Genomic DNA, 22,303 nt, shown 5'->3' with positions numbered 1-22,303 from the left:
ATTATTAGACAAAGTGGATGTAAATCTTCAGTGCTGCTTGGGAGTTGTTTGATATGGGTTTGGATGCCAAGTGCATACTTTGTCGGATTTTTTTTGGGGGGGGGGGATAAATGATAAATGATAATTTTTTTTTTGACTGAAAGTTTATCTGTTCCAGGAGTTGTGAAAAGGTGAAAAAAGTGCTGGCAGAACTCTTAGCAGCCACACACAATCTGAACAGCTGTCTAGACTATCCAGACAGTTGCTACTGTCAGCTGTGAATCTCCACATGCAAATAACTTTCTGGCTTCCACGTTAACCCATTCTTGTTTAATAGTATGAAGGTGTCTGAGTTAAATATCTGGTTCTTTAGCTGTTTATAAGGCAATTAAAACATTATTTTGATCATGAATAATTAAATAACATGCAGAATTGCTTTAATACATTTGCATTTTCTTTAATAGTAACCAGAAAGTGCCAGCATTTGGGTCTTTTTGAGTGAATGCTAGCCAGAACAGTCTGCTGTCAGTTTTTGTTTTAAATTCCTAATTTGTAATGGTTGAGGCTTGTAGTATTAGTTTCCCACTTGAGGTAATGCAAGTGAATGGTGGTAGTTTATATTCATTTAGATCTGAGAAACTTTAATAACCTTATAAAAATTGGCAAGACTACCATGTTAAAGAGGAAACCCTCAGGCCTAATCTCTTGCTAGTGTGAGACATGCATTAAAAAGGGTATTTGGGTTTCAGGATTTGTTTTCCCTAGTAGGTTTGATCTTTCAGAAATTAACCATGCAACTAATCCATCTAGTTACCAGTTGGATGCAATTGAAACTACAATGCATAGAGAAATGAGTAGAGTGTTTTAACTGTGCTTTTATTTATCCTGTTAAAATATTTTAACTAAATTTGTTTGGGAGGGGAAAAGCTACCCTGTATTTATTTTTCAGTAAATCTTATGTGGAAAAAATAGAAGGCGTGATCCTAAGAGAAATCTTAAAATCCATACTTGATGATTGCAGTAGATACCTGTGCTTATGGCAATATTAGGAGTTTTGAATGTAGAAGGCTTTACCAGCAGCAGCAGTGACGTAACAGGTCGCGGGAGTGAGAGATCACCACTGTTGGCCTTGTATAATGTCAGGGTGTTGCCAAGCAAGTGATGCATTCATTTTTGTGCATGTCTTCAGTGTTTACCTCTGCTAAAGGAGCATCTATATAATCTTGATTGAGCTTGTTGACTAACTTTAGCAAGACTCTGTAGCCTAGGCATAGTTAGCATAATACAGATGACTGTCATTATTGCTGTTTTTAGCAGGAGCAGTATGTCTGACTTGCTGGCATCTGTTTCTCTCCTTAAGACATAACATTCAGTAGACAGTTCAATTTTCAAAATGTAGGTAAGACCTAGCTAAGTGTTAGCTTTAGTGAGTTAATTCATGGCTTGTGACGTTTGTGACTTGAGATGCGATCTTAACGTTTACTGTGATTTTTAGAGGTGCAGAAACCTTTCCATTTTAGACTGAATAGAAGTTAGAGTAAGCTTTTTTTGGTGTGTGCTCTTCTGGATTGAGAGCCATGTGACTTTTGTAAGAACACCCTATTTTCCGTGTATTATTAACTATCTCACTTCCTGAAAGGTACATCGAAAAATCAGAGAAGATACTGATATGGCCCAAGATTCGTTACAGTGTCTGGCACAGCTGGCCTCTTTGCATGGGCCGGTCTTTCCTGATGAAGGTTCCCAAGTCGATTACCTGGCACACTTCATTGAGGGATTACTGAATACTATCAATGGGTATGTATGCCTGCTCTCTAAATTTAGATGGCATCTTTTCATCTTTACTTTGGAGTGTGGTGTATGTGTGTGGAGAACTGGCATGGCTTGCTTATTTCTGGGCATAATTTGTGCTTACTTTTGATTATTTAAATTAAAAAAACAAAGCAGTTTAAAGTAGGTGGTTCTTAAATAACAGGAAACAGATTTGTTGGTTGAAAATTTATCAACAAAATCAATTAGCTTTTAGCATTTTTCTTAATGACTGAAGACTAACTGCTGTTTCTATCTATAGAATTGAAATAGAAGACTCTGAAGCAGTGGGAATTTCCAGTATTATCAGCAACTTGATAACCGTATTTCCTCGCAATATTTTAACTGCCATTCCAAATGAACTTTTCTCTTCATTTGTTAACTGCCTCGCACACCTCACTTGTTCTTTTGGGAGAAGTGCTGCCTTGGAAGAAGTGGTGAGTATCCATTCTCAAATAGTAGGTAATTTTTTTGTTTCCTTCTATCTGTGTGACACGAGAATTTGACTGTTTTGCTAATAACCGTATAACGTATTGTTTTGAAGTTCTGTGGTTATTTTAGATATTACTGAAATCACATCTGAGAGGATTTAGGTTTTGTTTCAAGCAACGTAATGAACAATTACACAGTCTCAGATTGTGCAAAGCTTTGTTTTGATTTAAGGCACCTGTCTTGCATTTTCTTCATTTTTAAAAGAATGGATTCATTAAAAAACAAGGAAGACTAAATATTGCTGACTTGCTCGTGTAGGAGGACTTCTCAGAGAAGTGTTGTAGCTGATTAACAAGCTGCAGTTCTGAAAGCTTAGAACGGCCGTATGAGCATACGGACAGGCTGAAACCTACTGCTGTCAGGGCTTACGAGCCGGGAACTTCGGTTTTAAGTGGATGTAGCTGTTAAGATCTTCTGTTGTTAACCCCACACTACTAAGCTGTTTAAATCACCCCTCCATTGCTGGCACAGGTCAAAAGATAATTCTGTGTACTTATCTGGCACAGGAATTCACAGAACTTTTGTTTGTTTACTTTGAAACTTTGGCTATAACATTCAAGAGTAATTCTACATCTTCTGTCTACAAAATTGTGTTAAAAACAAAAAGCTATAAGGATACCTAACTTAAAAAAAAAAAGAAAGCCCCTAAATACTAAGGCAAATAATCTTGCATCTGAGCTATTTATATGTAGTAGTTATTGATTAAAATATTCCTACTAAGGCTATCAAGATATTAGCCAATTTTCCCCTATTATCATTATAATAAATATGAGTTTTTACCAGTTTAGCTACATTAACTGGGCTTTAATACTTGAGTTTGAAAATACTTATAGAAGTGTTTAGTTATAAAGTTGACAGGCATGTTTCTTTGCTGGTGGGGAGAACACAGATGTATTAATTAGTGTTCACTGCAGAGCATTACAACTGCTGTCTTTGCTACAAGGCTAAAATATGTTTCATTTGGCCCAGTGTTCACTTAACATTTCAGTGTTTATGTCTTAGTCAAGAAATTGGTGATTACATTCAGAATCTTAAAATGCAGCAACGTTTCAAACTTTATTGTTCATAATCTGCTCTGTTTTAGAGATTGTCTCGTAGAACTCAGAACAGAATGATGTTGTTCCTGTGTTTGCTGACAGATTTATGAATGTTCATGAAGCCTTTATATAAACATTCAGCAGAATCATAGATACCAATCATTTAAATTAAAGAAACAAGAGAGCACGCATTGTTTCCTCAATTAGCCTCTTGCTATATGAGAGCTGGAATATACAACCACATTTGACTTCAGGAGTGCTCAGTATACCCCAACTCAAACAGTTCATCTCTCAGCAAAAGCTTACAGTAGTGTGTACCAGTATCTTCCTCAAACAGTTTGTGTTTTGGAAATGGCTGACTGGTTATGCCTAATGAACTATGGCTGCCTACACTTCTTCAGCAGAAACTGTGGGATTATAGAAAGTCTTTAGAGTATTATACTTAAATGTTCTCAGATTCAGCAACACCAGAAAAAGAAAATGCAAGATTTTTCTTTTATGAGAGAATTTGGACACTGTCCTTGAATCCTTAAATCATTGTGTAGTGAAAGAAACATTACACTTTCACCTCTTCCCTTGTGTCCTGGGTCTTACAGATGTATAGGATGTATCGCAACTTCACACTGTTTTTCTGATTTCCAGGATCTTACAGAATTCTGTGGTTGTGGAGCTTCAAAAAAATAATTCTTATACCTTAGCAGCGTTTCAGCAATAAGGCCTGCTACAGAGACTTTTGAGCTATTGCTTACTTAATCCTTGTGGCCTACATGATACAGTGCTGTGCCTAGTAGAAATACTACTTTGGGACCCTGAAAGCACTCTTTGGCTTGGGAAAGTCCCAGCCATGGTTAATGTGTTCCCTAAGCTCTTGCACAGATTGCTTGCAGTGACACATTCTCTGAGCTCATGCACTTTTTATAATTAAGAGCTTTTGATAAAAGAGGAAATACCCTATGTGTCAGGCTCAGCGGAGTGCCAAGATACCATCCCTGGAACTTTTCAGAGTGCTGAACCGCAGCTGAAGGCAGGCAGGCATACTCCGTAAGCTTTGCTGATGCAATGAGCTGTTTCCCCATATTTCTGCCACCTCACATGCCAGCCAAGCAGCTCATGTGAACATTGCAGAAACCCCGTTGGGCACAAGGAATCTGCTTAGCCAAAGGCCTCCTATTGAAACTGTCAAAATGAGGAGGTCCCAAACCATAATGTGCAGCCCACTTCAAAGCACTGCATGGCTTGGCATGGCATTGCAAGCTCTTGCTTAATGGTACTTGCTCCTGTTGCTAATATTGATGTTCAACCAAGAAAAAAAAGGGGAAGGGGTGGATCCAAACCAGAAAAGCTCACCTTCAGATGTTTGTTTTACACTAAGCTGGCTGTTGGGGTTGGGGAGATTGACTGAGGGAAGGTTGAACATTTGCCTGAGCAGCTACCTTGGCTGGGTGGTGGCAGGTAGTAAACATCAGCAGTGCTGGGGGACGGCATGTGGCACAACTTGGACCAGTCATCTCTTCCTTTGACAGTGCTGGGTCTGAGAGAAGGCATTTGTCCACAGCTGTGCTTTCCTTTGCTCAAGACTTAATTCTTATGCAGATGTAGGGATTAAATAGTCCAGCAGACTTGGTGGGTATAAACAGGATGTTGAATGAAAAGTCAAACAGAAATAGAAATGCTATGAAAATGTTTATTTTGCTCCGAATGAGTATTAATGCATTGTTCCTGTTTTGTGGTATTTTTTAAAAATGTCCTGTGATGGAAGACGTCATTCTGAATTTGGTCCTTTTCTCTACTGTGCTTCTAACTGCTGCCAATTTGATGCTGCTTGACAAATTTTGGAAGTGTTCTTTCTTCAAAGGGTCAATAGTCTATGAAGGAAGAAGTAGCAGTTTTCTCTTCCTTTCCTATATTAGAGAAATTAGGCCTCTAATTTCTGGTTGTATCTTGCCCCTGCTGAAGGTCTGAGTTCTGAACTGGGAAGTACTGTTGTTTCTGTTGGGTCCATCACAACGTTTCAGCTCTCCATGCTGCAGCAGGTCATTTGCAATTTGTCTGTGTGACATCTTTGGCCCTGCCGGACCCTGTCATCTGAATCACTAGTCTGAAACAAGGATTGGGAATTTTTACTAAGGTTACTTTGTGACCCAGTTAGTTTGATATGGACAAACTATTTCTACTAGTTGTGCACCTACTTTATGGAGGCACTTTCTAATCATACTTCCCTATTTCCTTATGAGAATACCATAAAGTGCCAAAAACTTTTTTTCATGGCATTTTCTGTTGCATTACCTTCTCAAAGAAGTAGAAAAGATGGATTTGGCTTATTTTGTGCTTCAGAAAAGGACATGTCTGTTTCTTGGTTTATGCTCTGAATTCTTATAAATTACGTATAACTTACATGTTATATACCCAACTAAATATTTCAAGATTGAATGACTGTCCTTGAATTCTTACGTCCTTTAGCTGAATTTTGAAAAGATGGTAGCATCTGTCCTAAATATTTATTCTGTTAATATTGCATAAAACTTTGCCTCTCTTCTCATCATCTTCAGCTTTTCTTTTTATACTTCCGTTGGTGTCCCATATTATAACTTGTATAAATATGACCACTTTACAATTAGAGAATGATGCTGTAAAAATATTTTTAAATGCTTCCAAAGTGATACCAGTTCTCCCTCTTACTCAGTCATCCAGCCAATGTTTTCTTTTCTTTGCCTGTTCATCCAACCACATTTATAACTTTGCTGAAAGTCAGGAACTGGAAGTCTTCTGCCTGGAGCATAATTAAGGCCTTAATAGCTCTTTATTTCATCAAGGAGTCATTTTACTAAGCTGTGCTATCTCTAAGTAACTTCTGTGAATGATCTTATTGATTAAAAGTTGAGAAGACTTGTTAGAGGAAAGAAAAGTCATGCTATAGCAGCCAATCTCCAGTATGCATACAGTCATAATTAAGTTATTTGAAGTCACTAAATGAAGTTCAATTTTTGCCTTAATTCAAAAAGTTGATACCTGCATTAAAAATCCTTTTCAGAAGACAGGGCTGCTTTGCTGTCTGGGTTCTTTATCTTGCCTGTAACCCAGGAGTTTTGATTTTCAGATATGGTACTTCCTTTTGCAACTTATATACCACACATTTATAGAAGGACATGAATAATGAAAACATGATGCTTCAGTTAAAATCCATTAAGCAATTGGAAGTGCTGGCTTATTCTGTGGAATTATGCCTTTTTATTTTGTCTACAGGAGTGAGTTATTGTGTCTCATCATCAGAATTGGCTGCCTTCAGTAGGGTTTCTTGAACACGTGCAATCTTATAATGTTTCCTTCCAGAAGAGAGAATTGTCATCTCTTCTACCTCTGTATTTCAAAAACAGTGGAATACGTATAAATCTGTATGCACGTGGTTTTGCACTTCTCTACCTAATTAAATAGAAATAGCTCAGTTCTTCTTTGTTACTAGTAAAAGCTAAAGTGCTTTGGCATCTTTGGCGGGGGCAACACCCAACAATTTTCATACGTAGGTAATTATGCATGGCTGTTGTTGCCTGTATCAGGTATATTCAAAGTTTAATTTAAGATTGTTTTGATTTTGAACTTTAGGTGAAGAGATGGAATTAACCACTTTGATAGTTTCTAAAAGCCTAGCAAGCATGAAAATTACACTGACCTTTTTCATTTATTGTTTCAGTTCATCTGAGTTTTTCTTGGCTATCCTTACGCAGGTTTTGTGACTGTTTTTTTTTTTTTTAATTGCTTCCATGTTAAGACGAATATCTGTTAAAGAATAATGAATATAAGTGCATTCTTTTGGTTTAGTATAGGAATAAGGTTTTTGTTTTGTTTCTTTCATGTCTTACAGCTTGACAAAGATGATATGGTATATATGGAAGCATATGATAAGTTGCTGGAGTCTTGGCTTACTTTGGTACAAGATGACAAGCATTTCCATAAAGGCTTCTTTACCCGACATGCTGTTCAGGTTTTTAATTCTTATATTCAGTGCCATCTAGCTGCTCCTGATGGTACAAGGAATTTGGTAAGCCCTTGTTCTAGTGGTTTTTAATGATATATAGTAACTAAGCCATGTCTTTTGGTGTGTACTATTTTATGTTAGCTCAAGGGAGCTAATACAGAATTAGTATTTATGGTTTTGATTGGAAATGAAAAAACTTGCTGAATTTGTTACAAAAAGGTCTTTTTTTAGTCTGTTTCTCTCATTCTGAAGAGGAAATAAAGGGAATACAAAAGTCAAAATCACTTCAAAAAAAGATACCAATTAAAAATAAACCCATTATTCAAAAATTGGCCTGCATCCTATTGAGCCATCCCTGAAGATGGAATGACTAAACTTCTCTGGACTAGTGTCTTCCAGACTGAAATTGCAAGCCTTTTAGTGCTGTTGTTGCCTGTCTTTCCATACATTATCCTCAAAGTAAAATTTAATGGTCTATTTTGAAATATAATGGACATGTATAAATGTGTGAGTAAACATAGTATGGCTATGCGCAGACTAGGAGAAAACTTGCAGCCCTGTGTGGCTCTTCTGGATAAAATGGTACATGAATTCCCTATTGAATTTTTGAGATGACTGTTTTGGAGAAAACCTAAAAGTATATGACTTTGAGAGATAAACAAAACAAGTCTCTTTGCCAGGAGTCTGCATCTTACTAAAACAAATTCTGATATAGAAAGCTGGATGTAAATGCTGAATGAATTAATTATTGCATAGATTTGATTCAGTGACAGTATTAAAATTAGTGTCTCTAATTTTGATGCTGTGTAGAGATCTCTGAGATACCTCATTCTGAAAAGTCCCAGATAAAACCTAATTCCGATATCTTGATATGTAACAGATGGTAATAACAGTGCCAACACAGAGAGAAGTATTTCGCAGGAGAACTTTGAATTCATGTCAGGCGGTCTTGACATAACTTGTATATACAGGTTAATTCATGTCATTCTGTGAGATAAGTCATTTATCCCATGGGTAACCTTTTAAAAGGCACAGCTGGCATTTTAGAATGCTTCTTGTTGGATATCAAAGCGGTCGCGGGAACTTGCCGGCCCCGCTCTGCAAGCAGGGACTCACTCTGCAGAAACAGCTGCAACTTTGAAGTTGCCAAAAGAGAATGGTTTGCTGGGTTAGATAAAGAAAAGATGGGTTAAAAGCACTTTGGATGAGGAATTGTGTGTGGATTCAATTTTCCAGAGCCTTTGGAGGAACAATGCAAAATGATAGCATTCTCTGTTGCTTTTATTTTACTTTGTCAGTTGTGGAAACTTTATAATTCTTTAATTTTTTTTTTTTTAATGTTTTTAACATTGATGTGTAGTTTCTGCATACAGTGGTTGATCGCCTCAAGGAAATGAGGTCCAATTATTGTATAGGCTGTTCTATAATATAGCCAAGATAAGCTTTGAAAGGTCAGAGTGTGTGACTTGTGCATTCAGCAAGAAATAAATTTTTAAAACTGGGATTTTTTTTATTTGCCTTCTGTTTTTCTGAGGTTATAGCATTTACTTTTTAAAGCTTTTTCTCTGTGAACAATGAGTTATGGAAACTTTTTAATGAAAGAGGTGATTTTCATTTCATCGTGAAAAATGCTACCTCTTTTTGTGATTCATGTAAGATCTCAGAGAACTGGGAAAATATCTTTGTATGACTACAAGGACAGGCAGGGAAAAAGCAAGTAAGTTTCAGTGTTTAAAATGGCTCTTGGCCTGATATATATGTGATTTGAAATGCAAATGTATTTCAACAGTCTTCTGACCAGTGGGTTTGTGGACCAGCTCTGTAAGCCAGACTCGTTCAGTGCTTTATATTGTACCTGCAGCAGTGGATGCTTTTGACAGAGCTGCCTTATACATCCAGTGGTGTGCAAAAGCTGTTTTGCTATTGTCCAGCCTCTACTTACCCTATTATTAACAAGTATCGATTTTCATAACTCCTATCCTTGACTCTTTTCACTAACAGTGGATCTTTGGATTTGAGAGAGCTGTTGGAAACGGTAGCAAATATACAATGAACTCAATGTGGCATTTTGCTCATGTGTTTGTGAAATGCTGATTTGAAAATAATATGAGGCCAAGTTTACTGCTCTGGTTTAATTGTTCTGTGTCTAATTTAGTGTGAGCTTGTTGTCCATCCATGCAAAACAAAAGAAAAAGCTTGAATGAAAACAGAAAAAAGACATACAAAAATGTGATGATGATATTTAGAAAGTGTAACGTTAACTGGTTACTTCTAATTTTGTTAAAATAACAACAGACCGCCAATGGCGTGGCCTCTCGGGAAGAGGAAGAGATAAGTGAGCTACAGGAGGACGACAGAGACCAGTTCTGCGACCAGCTGGCCAGCGTGGGCATGCTGGGGAGAATCGCTGCAGAGCATTGTATACCTCTTCTGACCAGGTACAGGACAATATCTGTGAATGCGAATAAATAAAACCGCCAGTATGAAAAGCCTGAATTTTGGAAACAATTCAAGGACTACGTGGAGTTACTTTATTGTTATTTGTCCGCAGTTTATTAGAAGACCGAGTGACAAGGCTCCATGGTCAGTTGCAAAGACATCAGCAACAGTTACTTGCCTCACCAGCATCAGGCTCAATGGACAATAAAGTGCTTGATGACCTGTATGAGGATATTCATTGGCTTATTTTAGTCACAGGTTAGTGAACAGCTTTAAGCAGTGCCTATTCTGGTATTTTTGCTGAAACTGGAACACCTCATGAAAAAAAAACCCAGCATGTCCACTACTGTCAATTGACTGTATATATTTTATCCTTTATGATGCTTTCATCTTATATATTCTAGTCACAAAAAATCTTTGTCTTCCTTTCATCTGCCATGAGTACTATGAGGGTAATCTTTAAGATTAATGAAATCTTTACATAAGGTATGTCCTTTGAAAATGCCTGTGACAAATTTTATTATACATTTTTGAGATGTGTTATTAGTCAACCTGTTCAAGTAATTAGTCTGTTCATGACCTTTCAATTGTACTGTCCGGGGTCACGTGACTGTATAAGGGAGTTGGCATGAGATCAGGGGAATGGTGTTACTCAGGGGTGGCAACAAATCGAGCAAGTTCCACAGTCTCTCAGTGCTGATGATCCATGTACTGGCATCTGGTTACATTTCAGGGAACTTGAATATAGAAACTTTTTTCTTTTTTGTTTTTTTTTCTCTTTTTTTTCTGATTTTTAGCTGGAACTATCTTACATCTGTCTGTGAAGCATAATAATAACTAAAACAATGTCTTTTGTTAGGAGAAATGTATATTCCATTATGAAATATTTTCTGGGTTTTTTGAACATCTGATGTAGTAGTAGTTCTCAGATGTTGACATAAATATGTTTATAATATTTTTGTATCACTGTGGGATGAAGTTTGTAGCCCAGATGGTTATGAGACCAGATATTGAAAAATGTGACTAAATCTGGAATTAATATGAATTATCTGGATACCAGCGTACTGTACTGTAAAAACTCTTGCTTCACCTGATCTGCAGTTGCTACCCCTTTATTATAGCAAGTCTTTCTGGTGTCTGAAAACCTCTAACAGATCTGAAATGTTAGTAGAACAGAAGTCCTGGATGAGATGGACTCAGCAGGGAAGCTGTAAAACCAGGGCATTTTTTATCATGTGACTGAAGGAGAAAAAAGGTGGCTACAAAATGTTGTATAAAATTATTTTTATCCTATAGAAGAATCAGCTGTAGTACTTTCATATGAAGCAAAGCTGCTCTTTGTTTTTGTTTTTAATTTGGTGGCTTATTTCTCAGTCTTTGTTTCTTGACATTTTAGCTTCACCCCTACAGAATAGCTTTAAGTATTCAAAGTTAGATATACTTGTGTAAACAGTGTTAGTCAGGGTTTGTACAAACGTTTGATTCTAGTGCCATGTCTACAGTTAAGTCAATGGATTCTCTATTCAAAAGCCATAAGTTAACCTAGGGTAGAAATTTGTGATCACTCTTTCTTTTTTAATGTAAGGCTACCTCTTGGCTAATGATACTCAGGGAGAGACTCCGCTAATACCTCCAGAAGTAATGGAATATTCCATTAAGCATTCAGCTGAGGTTGACATCAATACAACACTTCAAATTCTGGGATCTCCAGGAGAAAAGGCTTCTTCCATCCCAGGATACAACAGAACGGATTCTGTAATTAGGTAAGAATGCATCACGCACTGAAGTATGTCAAATGTTTTTTTCAGAGAGAAAGTTGGAGCATGGGTCGACTTCTGTGAATTTAAAAGAAGTAATATATAAACATTAAAAATTGGAAAAGAAATGTGTCTTTTAACTAGTTTTAAAGTAAGGGCAAATAATTTATAAGATTGGTTTTATAATAGATATATTAAGGCAATGCTATGAGAGAGGTTAAGAAAAGACAGAAAAGGTGAAGCCATTTTCTTAGGGTAAAGAAAGGTAGAATGACTACAAATGAACTTTCAAGTCGAAGTGATCCAGGGGATCCCCTCATCAGGAGGATTGAGGGGAAGAATAGGAGTAAAGCATCAAAACAGTTACAGCACAGAGTCAGGATGGGGAGGCTAAAATGACGCATGAGCAAATAGTCATACTGGAGGACATGATAGAAAGTCTGTGAAATAAATACAGAAATATTGCTTAAATTACTGAAAACTTGTTTTAAATCAACACCGATCAAAATCGTTAGATAATATACTATAGGCTCTATATGAATTCTGCACATGTACAGCCTGAGCAAATGATTTCCAAAGCATAAGTGAGCTTGTCTACTTTGGACATGAGCTGCTGCCTCAGTAGCAGCTCAGTTGGTCCTCAGTGGGGGAAGACTGTTGTCACTTCTGTACACATATCAATATTAGCCTAAGGAACAGCATAAGGGATTTCCATTCTCTTTTTGCAAGAAGATGATACCCACAAAGGAGTCCTGATGTTGGAAGATTCAAATTGAGAAGACCATATTTCATTTTTAACTGACATGGAAGAGTCTTCATCCAAGATTAGTTGTGTGCTTACTCTTTATTCTTCTGCAAGAGGCTAGAAAAATGGCTCTCCATTGGCAAAGATGTGCTTCATGGGTTAAGAAGTTTTTAGAAGTTTTAATACTGCTCATTCATACAAATCCTGTCAGCTACAAGAAGAGGTCAACAGGAACAGAATTTTTTGATGCACTGTCTTGGTGGAGATGGGAATAAAATCAGATCTAAGTAAAGAGAGATTTGAGGCTCTCTCCAGCAGTAGCTCTGAAACTTCTGCAAGAAGTAGACCACTGCCAGCTCCTAAATTCATTGAGGACTATCACATTCTCATCAAATTTATAAATGAGTATGCTATAAAAGCTAATGTATAATACAGTATTGTGGACTGATTGTATTCATGCAATCGTCTGGTGATCATCTAGGTCAGATTGTTTGTGGTAATAAAAACAGTAGGAAACAACTGGTCATTTTTGTATTTGTTCTTTAGTATGTATCACACTGCAAAAGCTTAGTTCAAACTTTGTAACTGAGGTGGTTGATGTGAGAAAGGGAGAACGCTTTTCAAAGAAAGCTTTTCAAGCACACCAGGTAATGATCCAGCTGGAAAAATTCCCATTTCTCATCATTCCCATGATGTCAGAATGCTAGTGAGGATTCTCATGTTACAGTTATTTCGCAGCTGAAGATAATCACCTTATCTTTTAATGCATATTCAGACTTCGTATTTGCTAGTCTGTCCTATCTCTCTCTCTGTGCATTTAGAGAAACAGTAAACTCAGGTGCTCTTTACTCCACTAAAGTAGGATGAAATATTTTTTGTTTTCTTGTTTCTTCCATTATATTTCGTGAAAAATGAATGTTTGGTACACAGTCCCATTGCTTCCCAAAAAACCGCTTACAGCATCTTCATTGGATTTAAATCTGCAGGTTGTTATCTGCTATTTTAAGAGTGTCAGAAGTAGAATCTCGAGCAATAAGGGCAAATCTCACACACCTTCTGAGCCCCCAGATGGGCAAAGATATCGTATGGTTCCTCAAGCGCTGGGCAAAGACATACCTCTTAGTGGATGAAAAGCTGTATGATCAGGTAAGGATATAACTGTATGACTGAACTGCTGAGTATTAGCAATAATATTATCCTATAAATGCAGATGTCAGTGTAGCTATTTTAAGCTTCAATTATAAAGTATTTTTAATATGAAATGTGTTATGGTTTATTTTGGAACTTGTATGAAAGTGGATTTTTTCTTCTTTTTCTTTCTTTTTTTTTTTTTCTCTTTTAAGTAGGAATGTAAGTTTTTAGGGGACCCTACTTGCACATCTTGGCGTAAATGTGATTTTTGTAGCCGTTGGCATAGCAAAATGGCTTAGTATTCTCTTAGTCTATTTACTGGGTAAAACTCCCCAACCACAGGATTTTATAAGCTACTTCCTACTATCCATCAGATCGTACGGTTCATCTCTAATACAGTGGTTGTGCTTGATGGATGCTGGTCAGTCAGTAATCTGGTCGTGATTCTGAACTGGATATTTAACACTATTGCAAGGTGGTTGTATATTGGCTAATGTCATGCTCCTTTCTCTCCTCTCCCCATTCTCTTATGTTCTCATTGTATATTATTCTGCGTTCATTGTAAGGGGCAACTTCTGATTGTGTCTGGACAGCACTAATTATGATTAGGCCTTGATCCTGATTTTGCTTATAGAACTAACTATAATGCAGCTAGCTAACAGAGGCCACTCGTCCTGAGGAGGTCCTGCTGACTGGTAGCTTCTGAGAAGGAAGCATCCTCCCCTTCATTTCTACTGCTGAAGCAACTAAGAATACTAATGCTTCAGGAAGCCTTTTCTTAACAAAATGGGGAATACTAAAGGCTTGTGATTACTTGAAACATGTTATTCAGCCTCTACTTAAAGAGCAAAGAATTTGTAAAGGTACCAGTTGGGGAAGAATTGGAGAACATCTAAGAGAGAATATGAAAAACAGTGCAAAGAGACAAAACAGAGTATATAGGGATAGTACACATTTAATTTGTGTTTAGTGTTGGCATGTGAATGTGATTGGATACCTCTATTTAAATCTTATGCTAAGTCATGAAAATATTATGAGTTTAAAGTTAGGAATATTTGTGGTATCCTGACATGAAGCCTATGCACAATTATTAAAAATCCTTGGGTTTCACTCTTAAGAAACTTTTTTTTAAAGATGGGAGAACATTCAGTTTCAAGGAAGCATATGTTAATATGCCAGGACCAAAATGGACTATCTTTCCAAAAAGATACATGGGTTGAAGCAACAATGCAGAAAAGATTCTCTGTGATGAAAATAAGTTCCTACAAGACTGACCTCAGAGATTAAGAGCTAGGTTTATTTCTGATAGTTTTTATTATTTAATTTTGAGGAATTTCTTCATAAATTCAGGGAAACACTTTTGGGAAATGAAGTTGGGATCTTTTAACTTTTTAAAGCTTTTAAACTTTCATTAGCATTAAAAGCTAGATACTCAAATTGTAATGGGGTTTAAACTTTTCTTTCTTTTAGGTGTTGTGCTTAAAATTGAAAGAGAAATTTGGCAAAGATTTTCTATTCCAGGTATTCTTTGCCTTTGTTGATGTAACTTTTGTGTATTTTAAGTAGGGAAGTGACAGCCTGAAAAGAATTTGCTGACTGATTACCGTACACTTTTGAGTTCTGGCTTTTGTAAAACTCACTCATCTTAATGCTTTTCTTATAGATAAGTCTGCCATTTAGTACAGCATTTGGTGCTGATACAGAGGGTTCCCAATGGATTGTGGGTTACCTTTTAGAAAAAGTGATCAGTAACCTGGCAGTGTGGAGTTCAGAGCAGGACCTTGCAAATGATACTGTACAACTGCTAGTAACATTAGTGGAAAGGAGAGAGCGGTAAGTTGCTATACCTCTGGAAGTCAAAAAATTTCTTTTGCTTCCTTTAAAATTTTTTGGCCAAAGTAATCCAGATCCGGGGCATTTCATATTCATGTCTCTGTAAGTCAAATGACTTTAGTAACCTGCCATAAATGGAAAAAAAAAATGGTGTGACAAAGTGAGGAGTGAGACCTAGATTTGACAAACCGTAATCTAATTTATATTATTGTTTAGAAGTGCACTCTCCTTCCCCTGCCTTTGTGCCTCACTCTTAAACAGTGCAAAAGGAAAACTCTCCTGGTCTCCACTCTTATTGCGAGGGTTTTTGTGGTGTTGCTTATTTGTGCCGAACAAGTTGTTCAAGATTGAAAGGTCAAATACTGGCATAAGCCAGTGTAAAATTTGTTTTGTAAATGTTTAAAACTATCTAGAGAATTTGGCAGATTCAGACAAATTTCAAAGTTTTCTTTGGTATTAGAAATTGTGAAGCAGGAATTTCTTGAATGTTTTACTTTTGTGAATCGACATGCAATTAAACATGTAAACATGGATACACAGTTCTTTTGAAATACTGTTCTGAAATTTGCGGAATTAAATGCTTGAGGGATTTTCTTAGAAAAAAAAAAATAGATTTTAAAACCCACAGGAGCTACTTTAGGAATAAACTGCTTCCTTTATCATGACATAATGAGACTAAGCTTTTAATCTATATAATATGTTTATTAACTGTGTGTTTGTATGTGTGCAAAACTAGGGTACTTCCCTTTTCTCCCAGATGAATTGAGCCATTTTATGAGTATATATTTTAGAAATCTTAGAGGTGAGATATTAATCAGATGAAAGTCAAAAGATGATTTAGTCTTAAAGGAATTAAAATAAAAAATTGACAACTGCTAGCAGCCTGATGTCTGTTCATACAATTTTGTGAAGCCTTTTCTTTTAATTAAACTGGTTTTTTCCTCCCTTCTAGGGCAAACTTAGTTATTCAGTGTGAAAACTGGTGGAATTTAGCTAAACAATTTGCAAGGCGAAGTCCTCCTCTTCACTATTTGTCCAGCTCTGTGCAGAGAACACTAATGAAAGCTTTAGTTTTAGGAGGTTTTGCTCATATGGACACGGAAACAAAACAACAATACTGGACAGAGGTAAGCTATTTAATGCTTCTACTACTTTCATTTTAGCAAGTAATAGAACTGAAGTTTGAAGTCAGTTTAGGGAATTTTACAATGACACAAAGTGAACTGTTACAGAATCTTTCGATTTGTGAACTAATACTGATGATTATTATTTTTTTATGATTCTTTGGAGGTCAACAATTGTATGGCACCAATGAGCTGCCAAAAATGGTTTCTAAAACATCGTTACTTAAACAGAAGGAGTCATGAAACAGCCAGTATAGCAGTACATTTGAAAGAGGCTATTATAAAAGTTTAAGAGTTTTCCTTAGATCTGTCTCATTTCTTTCCTTTTTTAGTTTGGAGACGTTATTAAATTATTCAGGCTTAATGATAATGACAGTAAGTTTAAAAACAAACAAACAAACATTCCTCCGCCACCACCTCACATGGAGAATAATGAAGCCCCTTGACCAGCTTTTTCATGCCTTGATGCCTTTAAAGCTCAGGTATCTATTACCAGGAAGGCTGATGCTAGAAAGTAGCTGAAATGTGGTCAGGAAGCATCATACAAATTTATAAAGCATTGGCCTTCTGAGAGAAACTTAATCACTTTTATTAGCAAAAGTGTGAAATGAGTGATTGAAGGTAAGATCACAAGCACTGGAAGTAATTGGGAGAAGCATTTAGCTATTTTATGGAAATTTCTAAATTGGTTCAGATTACAAACACAATTGCATAGGCTGGTTAGTAGGTGAAAAGTTGTAAGAGAGATTGCACTATACAGAATCATAATATGACAAAGATTATTGTGAACGTGACTCTTAATTAATACTTTCATTAATAACCTGTAACAATTTTTTGGTTGCTAACACTGAATTTGGAAGAGAATCAAATAATGTGAGTCAGGGAAAGTCATTGTCATTTGTGTAAACACTACCGAATAACATGGAGCACTTATGTAGGTGCTGATTTTGAAACCAGCCTGTGGGTGCTGATGTTTAGTGAGGATCATTAATGACTAGCGCTTCAGTTTACACTAATGTGATATAGAATAATGTAACTGAGCCAATGCAAACTGGAAGCGATTGATTCTTGTACTTTTGTGTGAAGAGCAATTTATGAGTTTGCTAAATTACTTAAAGCTCCAATCCCCTTCATGTAATAATATGCTTATCTCAGTGTGCCTTGTCTAATAATCTTTTTAAGGTTCTTCAGCCACTTCAGCAGCGATTCTTGAATGTGATAAACCAGGAAAACTTTCAGCAGATCTGTCAAGAGGAGGAAGTGAAACAGGAAATCACTGCTACATTGGAAGCACTCTGTGGCATTGCTGAGGCTACTCAGATTGATAATGTAGCAATTCTCTTTAATTTCCTAATGGACTTCCTTAATAATTGCATTGGGTTAATGGAAGTATACAAAAACACACCAGAGACTGTTAATCTCATAATAGAAGTCTTTGTTGAAGTTGCACATAAACAAATTTGCTATCTTGGAGAGGTAAATACAACCAAAAGGAGGAGGAGGGGAAGAGCGTGTGTGTGCGCGTGCATGCATGTGTGTGCAGTACTATCCTTTAAACAAACTGTAGTGATGTTTTAGATTCTATACAGTAAAAAATGCTATACAGGCACATCTGTTAGAGGAAATCCTCTGTTTAAAAACATTCCCTCCCAAGGTTAAAAGCAGGATATCTAGATTATTCTTAGACCAATAAATATAACCATAATTCATCACTAGTCTAATTCTATTCATGGGTAGCAAAAGAGTGCAGACCATGGCGAATGCTTTTCTAACCATATCAAGCTTTTCTGAGGACTTGCCAAGGAAAATTGCACCATTATTTTATGTGACAAATGCATACTGTAGGGACACTGGCGTGGTCCTAAACATGGTAAAATGTATACCAAGAAATTATCAGGTAAAACGAGTCAGTGCAGTGCACTTTGGTCTTTGCACTGTTGGCTAATTTTGGTTTCACATCTAGAAAAGTTTCTGCCTACTCCAAACTATGTATGGACTAACAGTGAATTATGGCTCCAAAATTTGATAGCAGAGATGAGTCCTTTAGAGATTTTATTGGCAATTAATGTTTTTGTTAAGACTGAGGAATTAATAGAAGTAATGTTTTAATCAGTAGCATGTCAATGCATGGCTGTAAGTGTTCTTATTACTTAAGGTAGCAGTTTCCATGATGATTTTGTGTGCAGTTGTTATGAAAAATGGATAGTATAACTGAAATTAAAACCTTGAGGTATCATTGACCACATAACACCATCTTAAAACAAAGTATGTCATTTTTAGCACGTAGAGGTTTTCTTATTATTTAATTTTTTTTTTTTTTTTTTTTTTTTTTTTAGGCCAAAGCCATGAACTTGTATGAGGCTTGCCTAACTTTGCTCCAGGTATATTCCAAGAATAATCTAGGTCGACAACGGATAGATGTTACAGCGGAAGAAGACCAGTACCAGGATCTCCTCCTCATTATGGAGCTTCTCACTAATCTTCTGTCAAAAGAATTCATAGATTTCAGTGATACAGGTATGAAGCAATTGGGCACTGATGAACCATAACTTGTGTTCTAAACATTAAAAGCTGTTAGGGATCATGTGTTCAATCCAGGCAAAATGAAAACTGAAATACAGATCAGGATATGAAAATTACTATTTAATGTGCTGGTAGCGAAGGAGACACTTTTCACAGTATGGCCTGTCTTTTAGCATTCTGAGATAATTATTGTTCTCATAAAATATGCAGGGCATAGATGAAACAGCTTGAAATCTGAAGGCTGCAAGTCTGGACATATAGTAGCAGCAGTTGAGTATTAAAAAAAAAAATCATAGAGAAGTCAGAACAAGAAATGACTGCAAGAAGAGGGATGGATTATCTTCTTAGTACAAGATCCAAATTTTGTGAAATGCTGAACTATTAAAATTCTATTGTTTTGAATTTTTTTTGTATTCCTCTTATACAGAACATGCTTTATGGTATGTGGTTGTGGTTTGAGTTTGAGGTTTTTCTTCATATTCCAGCCTGTTACTTTCTTCCATATCGCTGCCACTTAAAATTGCATTGGTCCTGAATATAATCTGCCAACTGTAACTTAGCCATACTGTATTGCTTTTGAATAAGTTAAAACAGGTTTGCATGATTCAGATCTTACTATGTCCTATGCAGTTGCACAGAAAACATGATCAATAACAAACTCAGTCTGTCTGGATTGTTTTGATATTCTTCACTGCTGCTCTGAGGTACTTCCTGAAAAGGAGAGAACCTTGTACTCAAATCCAGTGTCTCCATCTAGTTTTCTGTTGCACATGCACAACACAGCAATACAGAACCAGATTTAGACTTTGTCCATTGAATGGACCACTCGACACCATGTAACTTGCCCTTTTTGAGGTCAGGCATCACATGTTAGTTGCATAGAAAACACTGTAAAGATACTTACCGTGAAACAGGAATGTGAATACTGCCCAAACATAATATCCAGATATCAAATGTATTGAAACTTGTCTGGATACTATTGCAGACTTAATGCAGAAATTATAAAAGTAAGGTAACTGCTAGTTGATGGGAAATATAAGTCTGATCAAGTTTTAACATGCAGTATTTTCTTCAATAACTCCACCAGTTTTTTCTCCTTGCATTTTACGCTGTGGTGCAACTGTTGCACACACTTAGTGTAAAAATGCAATAATATTTTGCTCACTATCTGTTTATGTACACAGTCATGAAGCAACTATCACTAGAAACAAATACAGATTTCTGTAGTGGAAGGGAGCTCTTGAAAGTGTCTGAAGTGTTCTGGTTTAGCATGCCATCTGATTTACATGATTATGAAATGAATATAATTATAGAGTGATGTGGCAGCTTCTACTCACTAAGTTTCTATTTTAATATAGTGCCCCATGTTTTTGTTCAATTGGAAAGAGGGGAATAGTCCTATTTTTAAAAATGTCTTCATTAAAGAAATGTGACTCTTCCTTCAATATGTTTGATCCTCTTTTTATATTAAAAACATTCTGTCTATTCTACAGATGAAGTATTTAGAGGACATGAGCCTGGGCAAGCTACAAATAGATCTGTATCAGCAGCAGATGTTGTCTTATATGGTGTTAATCTAGTTCTGCCTCTAATGTCCCAGGATCTGCTGAAGGTAAGTATAGTTATAATATGTAGTTGCTAGAACAAAAAAGGGTTATAGTAATGAATTTCCAAAAATAGGTTCTAAATTGTATTCCACTTCCATAAGTTGAATGGGTTTTCTAGGATTTATTTTAAATGCAAGTGATTGTTCCCAAGTTCTGGATACTGTTTGAAAAAGAAGAATGTATATATGAAAATGTATATAAGAAGGGTCTAAACAAAACAAAACTTTGTTCCTCTGTAAGTAAGTATGGGTAGATTAACAATTAGCCAAAACTGAAATGTGGTCTGTGGAATCCTTTTTCTGATGGTGTCAGAAATTTGATAAGAAGCATTAACATGATCATTAGTCAAAAAAGTTTGGAAGCTGTTGACCTGCTGTTTTATTTTGATAAGGTGGCCATAAAACTATTCATGTTCTGTGAGTTACTAATTCTGTTCTGTAGCTACTGAGTGATACATGGCAGTATCTTTTCAGTAGGAAAATAGTAAATCTTGGATTATTTTTGCATTATTGTAGGCTTTCATATCATCAACATATGCAGTTTGTCAGTAGAACAGTAAAAAATGAAAGGACTGAATGACAGTATTTCACTGGGTGGCACTGTGTTAATGTTTTACTTTGAATCTGGAATCCCCTTTTGAAGTGCATCTCATTTTTCACCTCTTAACATGCTTTGGTTCTTATCTGGTAGCGCTCACAGAGCCTGAGAACTACGTCTGCTTGAGCTAAAATTAGGAAGCACCCCTAATGTGCTGCAAAAGCTAATGAGGCTTTTGCGCCACAGCACAAGACTTGCTCATCTCTGAAGTAAAACTCGCCAAATATATACAGATGCATGCTGGGCTCCCACCACTAGCTTTTTCACTTTGCAAATCTGCTTCTGTTGCACCACATTATTTGCTAATATAGCCACTGATGACTCTGAAGTTGTCTACCATGACTGTCTTTTCTTTTTCAGGAGAAAGCATCAGTCCTGTCTCTTTGTGCAGGTGGAAGTAATATCTGGATAGAGCTACTTAATTCTAAAATGACCATGTTTTTCTTTTGACAGTTTCCATCCCTGTGTAATCAATATTACAAATTAATCACTTTCATCTGTGAGATATTCCCTGAGAAAATTCCACAGCTTCCAGAGGACCTCTTTAAGAGCCTAATGTACTCACTGGAGTTAGGAATGTCATCGTATCCTTTGTAGAGCTTGGGAGTGTTTAAATATTTAATTCAGTTTTTACAAAGACACATTAGAATTCTGATTTCTTCCTTTGCCTTTTATCATTTTCTGTATATTTTTTGTGTGTATATATAATTATGTATCTGTAATCCGCTTTTACTCTCTGCTTTCTATTGGTGATTGAGAGTTTCACCGTAGTGTCTTCTGAGATTCTGGTATTAGCTGAATTTCCTCTGACTTGTGTTGCTTGAATGCAGTGTTTAAGTGGTTTAGTGTGTGATTTTTTTTTCTGGCAGCCATTCCAGCCTCCTCCATTACTTTACTTCAGAGTGTGTAACTTCATAAGCCTTCAGCTGGTATCCAAAAGCCATTCTTGAATTAGTTTCTCAGCTGGTAATGCAAAACACTGCTGCTGTTCCATTGGGCTGGCTCCAGCGCATTTCCTGTCAGGTTGCCAATGGGCTCTCCCTGTTATAATGGGAGCACCATTTTCACTAATCTGCGGCACGTGTCAGAAACAGATGAGCTTGACCATAAGGGACTCTTTCTGAAAATGTTATGTCAGAGAGGGTTATGTTACCTTAGGGTGTGTAGCTAATAAAAGAAGGCAACAAAGTTGCAATAGAGTCTGCTTTATTGTTATTATTTTTAACAGTGCTGTAGTAAAAAGAAATCTTAGAGCAT

General features: G+C 36.4%; 1 protein-coding gene across 1 annotated transcript in view; it reads left to right on the top strand.

The window, feature by feature from the left end:
- Positions 1–22,303, top strand: part of XPO4 (exportin 4) — an 84,904-nt gene that overhangs the window by 57,464 nt on the left and 5,137 nt on the right. Inside the window, exons 8-20 of the mRNA XM_067289650.1 lie at positions 1,619–1,776; positions 2,051–2,225; positions 7,177–7,353; positions 9,586–9,728; positions 9,842–9,987; positions 11,315–11,492; positions 13,218–13,377; positions 15,026–15,195; positions 16,148–16,322; positions 17,502–17,795; positions 18,656–18,836; positions 20,336–20,454; positions 21,500–21,630. Of these exons, the coding sequence (XP_067145751.1) occupies positions 1,619–1,776; positions 2,051–2,225; positions 7,177–7,353; positions 9,586–9,728; positions 9,842–9,987; positions 11,315–11,492; positions 13,218–13,377; positions 15,026–15,195; positions 16,148–16,322; positions 17,502–17,795; positions 18,656–18,836; positions 20,336–20,454; positions 21,500–21,630 (2,207 nt within the window). The remainder of the gene's footprint in view (positions 1–1,618; positions 1,777–2,050; positions 2,226–7,176; positions 7,354–9,585; positions 9,729–9,841; positions 9,988–11,314; positions 11,493–13,217; positions 13,378–15,025; positions 15,196–16,147; positions 16,323–17,501; positions 17,796–18,655; positions 18,837–20,335; positions 20,455–21,499; positions 21,631–22,303) is intronic.

This window comes from Apteryx mantelli, chromosome 1 (genome assembly GCF_036417845.1).
Source record: "Apteryx mantelli isolate bAptMan1 chromosome 1, bAptMan1.hap1, whole genome shotgun sequence".
NCBI classification, from domain to species: domain Eukaryota; kingdom Metazoa; phylum Chordata; class Aves; order Apterygiformes; family Apterygidae; genus Apteryx; species Apteryx mantelli.
The sequence above is the reverse complement of the archived record's forward strand: the minus strand, read 5'-3'. Positions and strand labels throughout refer to the sequence as shown.